Source organism: Juglans regia, chromosome 13, assembly GCF_001411555.2.
Source record: "Juglans regia cultivar Chandler chromosome 13, Walnut 2.0, whole genome shotgun sequence".
NCBI classification, from domain to species: Eukaryota; Viridiplantae; Streptophyta; class Magnoliopsida; order Fagales; family Juglandaceae; genus Juglans; species Juglans regia.
In genome coordinates this window covers 29,895,796-29,903,893 of record NC_049913.1, presented here as the reverse complement: position 1 = coordinate 29,903,893, position 8,098 = coordinate 29,895,796, and the positions used below count along the sequence as shown (strand labels likewise).

At 37.8% G+C, this 8,098-nt stretch overlaps 1 protein-coding gene across 1 annotated transcript; it reads left to right on the top strand.

Moving 5' to 3' along the window:
- Positions 1-606: 606 nt before the first annotated feature.
- On the top strand, positions 607-7,848 carry LOC108994059 (E3 ubiquitin-protein ligase SINAT5-like). Its single transcript, XM_018969139.2, has 3 exons — positions 607-1,258; positions 5,360-5,746; positions 7,160-7,848. The coding sequence occupies exons 1-3, from the start codon at positions 992-994 to the stop codon at positions 7,520-7,522; spliced, it is 1,017 nt and encodes a 338-aa protein (XP_018824684.1). The 5' UTR covers positions 607-991; the 3' UTR covers positions 7,523-7,848.
- Positions 7,849-8,098: the final 250 nt, after the last annotated feature.

Here is an 8,098-nt window from a genome sequence, read left to right as displayed (position 1 = left end):
TTTCTTTTTACTTAATGAAGGGCTTGCACATGCAGTCTTCAAATAGGAATTGTAAATAAAATTTCTCTATATATATATAATTATTCTATTTTTAAGTCGGTATGTAAAACATTTTATTCATATTACTTAAATGATAAAATTTGATTTATAAAAATTTTTTATTTCAAATCGGTATGGAGTCTTTAATATGTGTTATCTACACCGGCTTAGAACTAAAAATTTTCATATATATATAATATTTAAAAATTGTAGAAAAATGATTGGTTTTCCGATAAAACATCCCGACAATAGGTCCTGACATTTTTTTTTATTTATTTAATGATTAAATTAGTGTTTTAGAATGATATTGTAAATTTTAAAAAAAAAATGTTTAAGAAGACTAAAAAAATGCATGGAAAAAAAAGGGATAAATAGCTTTTCTCGGTGACTTCTTTCGGGAGATGTAGCACTGTCCAAAAATCTATTTTATTACTGTTGTCTTTGTGAAGAGGAAGAATACGTAACTACATATTTATTATTGGAGATGTTTTCTGTTACTGACCTAATTAATTCCTTATTCCTAATCTTAATGAAAGCCATAAGAGGGAAAGGAAAACAAAAATAGGTTGATATTCCTAATCTCTCTCTCTCTCTCTCCCTCTCTGTGGGACAAAAAACAAAAACCCAAAAGAAAAGAAAGGAACTTCTACTTTGGGAGGGAGGGAGAGAGATCGTTCGGTTCCCTCCCATTCATCAATTGATCTATCCAACCAGTCATTCCATTCCATCTCCCTCCCAATCATCCCACTCTCTTCCTCTTTTCCTTCTTCCTTTGAAATTTATCAACAAAACAAAGGAAGATAAAAGAAAGAGAAGGAAATCGAGAGGAGAATAGGAAATACTCAAAAACCTATTGGATATCTCTATCTCTCTCCCCTCTTTTGTTGGGGGATGAGACTTTGATTTATCTGATTAGTGGGCATGTTTGGGTTTGTGGGTTTGCTGGGTCAAGATGGACTTGGACAGCATTGAGTGCGTTTCTTCCTCGGATTTTGACGAGGATGAGATCCACCACAATCAACAACAACAGCAACAGCACCGTGGTCTTCATCCACATCCTCATCGCCACTCCGAGTTTTCACCCTCCAAGCCTCGCAATGGCATCAACATCAATAACGCTAACATTGTGGGTCCCACGGCGATTGCACCAGCCACCAGCGTCCACGAGTTGTTGGAATGTCCTGTCTGCACCAATTCTATGTACCCACCCATCCACCAGGTCTCTGTCTTCTCTCTATCTAATGGCTCTCAAGCCTAATGTGGTTTTGTCCGTGCTCTTTGCACATGGGTTTTGCTTTTGTTATTGGCAGATTGTTCGCTGGGTTTAATTGTAGGATTTGGCGGGGATCGATCTTGGGTCGGATCGATTGCGCTTGTAAAATTGAGTTTGTGATTGGGATATTTCATAATTTAGTAATTTGTTGTTCAGGGGATTCGTGATGGACATTGATGAGCTTGGGATGGGTTTTAGTGGATTTATGTGGACCTGAGTTTTGAAAGACTTGAGATAAAGTGGTGAAGACAATACGCATTGAAGCACGTATCTATATGCACACTTTTTCTAAGGCGATTTAGAGGAGCAAAAGCTCCATTCAGGGCGGCTTTCTTTGTTTGGACAGTTGCCCTATCCTTACTTTGGATTATTTAAGGAAGAAACATGTTCTGGTGATAGAGTGGTGCTGTATGAAAGAGAAATGGGAAAACCATGGATCATCTTTTATTCCATTGTTGTTTCTCTATTAGCGTGCTGGGAAAGGAGGTTTCATTATCATCATAGTGAGACCATATGGAAAATAACACAAGATCCAGAGAAGACCTTAAGGCTTTCTTTCAATTCTCTTTGTCATTGGATGACAAATAAATCACAAAATGATGAGGATTGAAACATATATCTAAATGGTTGGAGAAGTTCTTGGCTCCCAAGATTAGCTGATCACATTGGTCTTAACAAGTGCATTCCTAGTTCCTAGAAGTTTGTGGGCCTTGTTTGTTCATGTTGAGAAAATGAAATTCGAAGTCTGTTGGTTGTAATAATTTGTCTTAATTATTAAAATAGTTTTAGTTGGTAGCCATAAAGTTGATCTGAAGTCAATGGTTGGATTAATCTTTTTTTTATAAGTAGGTTGGATTAATCTACCTGTATCAAACTAGTGCCTTGGGGTGTTGTGAATATTGGTTGGCTAGAATTCCAGGATCGGGGTGACAACTTCATCGATGCACTTAGGACTTTCGTTGGGGTTGCCATTCAAAGCAAGAGCTATCTGAGATGACATGCTCGAGAAGTGGAATGTTTTTTTGTTTTTATAAGTAAACTATATTAATATCAATAGGCATAACCAAGTACACTAAGTGTATACAAGAGAGAACACTTAGCCCATAATAGAGAGCCCCTAAATGAACATCGCCCAAAGAGGGAGAAATTAGAAACCTATCCAATATACACCAAGCCCTATTGGGACAAAACATGCCTTCCCAAAACAAAGCAAGTCACTGTAACTACCCCAACCCTTTGTCTCCCACACAATTAATACTCCACCCGAAATATCCTACGAGGACTGAGGAAGGCTTTATGCCTTCCCTCTAGTCCTCCCTCTACTTGTACAACCTCCATTTGCATCGTAGTTGATTTCCCAAGTAAAACGCTTTAATTCCCTGCTCTTCTTAAATCTTGATTTTGTTTCAAGCGAGTGACCCACCTCAATTGCAGTGAGTAGTGCTGTGAATTAGTCGTCAAATCGTCCACAAGTAATCCCCACACTGCTGTATCTCATTAACCCTTTGCAAAACCCAATTCGATGATGATCTAGTTATATTGTTTGATAGCGAAAGAGATAACAAGGGGGCAACATCTTCCCCAGGCACAGTTCCCAACTGAACACCAAGTCTTAAACATGCATCCTCGCAAGGCAACAACGACAAACCCATATTCAAATCACGTACCCCCTCAACAACTCCATTGGCTCTCTCCAATGGTAAGGTCGTGGTCACCATTGGAGATTTTGGGTTGGCAGCAAGTCCCTTCACCTCTGGTGACCCTTTATGTGCAACTTCGACGAACCCAACATCTCCTTTAGACCTTGGTATTACACCATTTTCTTTCAACTTCAACATGGGAGCCATAGTATTTTCGGGGAGAACATTGACCAAGGGTGTAACACTGACTATCGGTCTTTCCTGTGTCACCTGTGGCAAAAGGCATTCCATTACGGATGTCTCTACACCAATACCCGACATAGAACCCACTTCAAATAACCCGGTTTTCCTTTTGACCCGCCACACTCTCCTGGATCTGTTTATAAGGATAGGGCCGAATCTAGTTTTTCGTTTTCCTTTATCTGAGTTTAAAGGATTTGGGCCTATCTTAGGCTTGTTTCTTAAGCCCTGTTGCCTCCAGTTGAAAGCAAGTCTATTTTCGTAGAATTGAAAGCGATCGCTGCCTTCAACTCGACAAGCTGGGTTTCCATCTCCTTTAATGTATTGTGCATCACGACAAGTTGATTCTAAGCTTGTGTAATCTGCAGGCCACTTTCACAGTTCCCCTCACTCTGAGCCACTGAAACATGACCCGTCTTCAAAGCTACCGAATGTAGTTTAGCAAGATGGAGTCTACTCTCTTTATCAAAAGGAGGCTGACTAACTCTGGTCAAAATCCCTGTGTCCAATTTGTCCACCTACCATATGTCCCTATTCAATATACCAGCTAGTGGTCAATTATACGGAAAGGCCTTAGAAGGATTTTTTATGGAACAGAATTGGCAATGAGCCCAAGCTTCATCTAATTTGTTGGCCCAAGGTTTCTCTGCTGGTACCACCAGGAGGGTTGGGATTACACTTTTATGGTGTTTAACCTTGCCTTTTTTGGGATAGTGGCTGTGGTGCTTTGCTAACAAAAAGGGAGGCATTATGGTGATCAATGGTAGAATTAAGTATTAAATGGGGAGGTTGGAGCTCTGATGAAGTGAACATGTCTTATGGAACTGCATATGGAAAAACATTAGGGTTAGAGATTTTCTCGAACTTTCTCATTCAATGTGGGAGACGGGGAGATGATAAGTTTTTGACATGATATTTGGTGTGGTGATCAGGCATTGAAGGTTGTTTTTTCAAAGTTGTTCAGACTTTCCCTCAATAAAGAGGCTTTGATGGCATATTCCTGGAAGCTTTTCAACAACATTAGAATATGGAATCACTTTTATTTAGTCAGGACATGACTAGGGAATTGAAGCTGTTTTTTTCATTCTTCAATTATTTGTACGGTACTAGGTTAAGAGGTGGGGACAGGATAAGATGTGGTGGGCCTCATCCAAAAGAAGAAAGTTTGAGGTCAGAACTTTTATTGGGTGATGCCTTACAGGGTTGTAGAGTTGTTGGCATGGTGGAGAAGCCATAATATTGGCCATTAAAGCATGGAAGTTTGGATTATGGTTCTATTACGCCTCGTGGTTGGAAAGAATGTAATGCTCGGAATTTTGAGATTGTGAGAAGACGGTAGATGATCTTAGATACATAATGCTAAAAATTCTTTTTGCCTGGGGGTTGGCTCAAAATAGTATTGGCCCTTCTAGCTATCCTGGTTTGATGTCTCTTTGCTTCCCCAACTATGGGTGCTTTCTTTTTTATACACCCTATTTACATAGGCTGCATCCCTTTGTGCTTTTTAATGAAGTTGTGTATCAGCAGTCTTTTTGGAATTGCCCTTTTCCATGTAGGTTTGATAAGTTGACCATGGAGAGAAATGGGCGGTACTTTGAAGATCGGGAGCGTTCTTTGGACGCGCTCAAAAGATCCTTCTACAACACTATTTTTCTGGGCTAATGTTATTGACTTCAATAGGATTAGTTTTCGTGATTTTCTTATATCCATTTTTAGTTCCTAAATCATAGATAGGGGTTCTCTCTGTATACCTCCTGTCTATTTGGATTATGCCTACCCTCTTCCATTAATAAAATTTTATATTACCTATAAAAAAAATTTACCATTGAAGAGTTTTATAGAACAATTTTCTGGAAAATATACTATTTATGGGGAGCCATTGGAGACCATCCCATGAGTATGCTGAAGTTAATAGAGTTAACAATTTTTTTATGGAGGGAAAAATAATGATAACTAGATTTTTTTAATAAGTTATTCCATGATGAAAAGCTTATCAGTGTTTTCTTCAAAGATGGCCTTTATATAACGTTCACAGTGTTGTTTGGGAATTGTACTAACTGATGCTGGCGCAAATTAAAGTATATGTTAGAGTATATGTTTCTGAGAGATTTATTGCTTGTATGTCTTAGGATGAACTCCTTTTTAAATAACAAGGTGCCTTTTGTAGTGCCACAATGGACACACGCTTTGTTCTACATGTAAAACTAGGGTGCACAACCGGTGCCCCACTTGTAGACAAGAGCTTGGAGATATTAGGTGTTTAGCCTTGGAAAAGGTGGCTGAGTCACTTGAACTGCCCTGCAAGTTTTACTCCTTGGGATGCCCAGAAATATTCCCTTACTACAGCAAACTTAAACATGAGGGAATGTGTAACTTCAGACCATATAATTGTCCGTATGCCGGATCAGAGTGCTCTGTTGTTGGGGATATTCCTTTTGTTGTTGCTCATTTGAGGGACGATCACAAGGTGGACATGCATACAGGATGCACATTCAACCATCGCTATGTGAAGTCCAATCCCCGGGAAGTGGAGAATGCCACTTGGATGCTCACTGTAAGTGTTATAATTGCATATATATAAATATATATATATATATTCTTTGGTTGGATTTTCATAATAAGTTACTTGCTCCCATAATTTTTCTTCAACGATGTTGTACGAATCAAGTTTTTTATAGAAATAGCTAGGGGACTTGTATTCTACAGTAAATGTAATAAAGTGGTGTACTGATGATATAGACTAACTACCTGTGTACTTGTGTGGGTTATGAGGATTAATAAATTTTTCTTACTTATAAAAAAACAAATGATATAGACTAATTTTTATGATCATATTTTCAGGCCGTATTGATATGCCTTGTATGCTTTGTTTTTATTATTTGCTTTAGGTGGCAATCTTTAGTTTTTTTTTTTTTTTCAGAAAATGCGCAGTTCAGCTAACTTAACTGCAAGATATAAGTCAAATAAGGATTAAAATCCTTGTACTGTGTAATATTTTAACTGTCCCTGAATTATAGAATATATCAATTGTTTTGGAAAAGCGTCAATATTACTCTTTACCCTTTACCGTCGCTATATGAACAGTAACTACTAACTAGTGTGTAGTGCTTTTGTTTGTACACACATCGAAAATATGGAGAAAAATAACACTAAAAACACATTAATACTATTGACGGTAAAGAGTAATATGTTATATTATGAATTTTATTTTTAAGTTAATTTCTTATTTAGCCAAGATTGATATTATAATTATTGCTAAGTCAACATATAACTTGTCTTCTGTAAAGAACATGTGTAAACATAGCAATTCTCTTTACTTATAAAAGTTGGGTGTAATTAAGTATATTCTGACTTTTATCTGTTGGTCCCATTTGGTGTATTTGGAATGAGAGCAACAATAGAACCTTCGAGTATCCCATGGAGGAACCCAAGAACGTCTTTATCAACACACTATTCCTCTGGAATGTATCTATAGATTTTAATGTGCTGTTTGCATGAATGTTTAGTATATTTTCACCTTCTAGACAAGGTATGTACTTGAGTTGTGCCTCTTGCCGTTATTAATAAAGAATGTCAATTACATCAGCAATTGTTGAAGTACTGAACAAAGAAGCAAACAGAGAGTGAATCTTAAATCAAGGATCTTTTAGTTCCCCTTTATTATTTTATCCAATCTTCTAGAAATTTATATATATATATATATATATATTGACAGTTTATATAACTAAACATGTATTCTATTGTTTCTGTCTAGAGTCTTTCATTTTCATGTATTTCTATTACCATATTGGATCGACCAAAATCTAGAAGTCCATTGATGAAATTAATTTTATTTACTTGACATTAATTTTTAAAATAATCCCCTGACCTGCGGATTCTGGTTTACATTTCACCTGTAGCCTGTGTACCAGTTCCAATGTACTCCAATTACCTGAATCTTACGGGCTTGGCTGCTCTATTTTGTCAGGTCTTTCATTGTTTCGGTCAATACTTCTGCCTTCACTTTGAAGCCTTCCAGCTTTCCATGGCCCCTGTTTACATGGCATTCCTCCGTTTCATGGGCGATGAGAATGACGCTCGGAACTATACTTACAGCCTTGAGGTCGGGGCAAATGGCAGGAAACTCATATGGGAGGGTACACCGAGAAGTATCCGAGATAGCCATCGGAAGGTCAGGGACAGCCATGATGGTCTCATTATCCAAAGAAACATGGCTCTCTTTTTCTCTGGTGGGGATAGAAAAGAGCTGAAGCTGAGGGTTACTGGAAGGATATGGAAGGAACAACAAAATTCAGAAGTTGGCGTGTGCATTCCAAGCCTCTGTAGCTGAAAAAGATGGTTTTGAAGGCATCTAAAAGTTTTTATGTTATGTATTTTATTGTAACTGATTCCATTTGACTGGTATGTTGTATGGATGGAAGTATGTATTTAGGAGCTGTGAGAGGCGAGTTTTGAATGTTGGACCTGGACACCTTGTGTCTACTGGAGTGTCTGGCAATTAGCAAGCCTCAGGGTGATGTCTAATTTGTGTCTGATTACTAATAAGCCTGCTCGTGAATGATGCCATGCGAGCATGTTGATTCTGACTCTCACTGCTACTATTTCTATATTTTGTAATTTGAAAATAAAAACCGGAGTGAACAAATTCGGTCATTTTCATCTTGCCTCGAGAAACTTGGCCCTCAAAGACTTTTTTCTATAAGCGAAGGATGATGGTTAAAATGATGATGAAATAGAAACGGATTTTAAAAATCAAAGACCATGACTAATGCAAGTGTTCGGCTTTAAATGACCAAAACCAGCACTCCATAACACGGATTCTGCAAAAGTAAACCAATGTTGAGACTGATGAATGAGATTGTGTCAAGCAGCGTGGAATGAATTTGAAACAGAGAGATTCAATGGT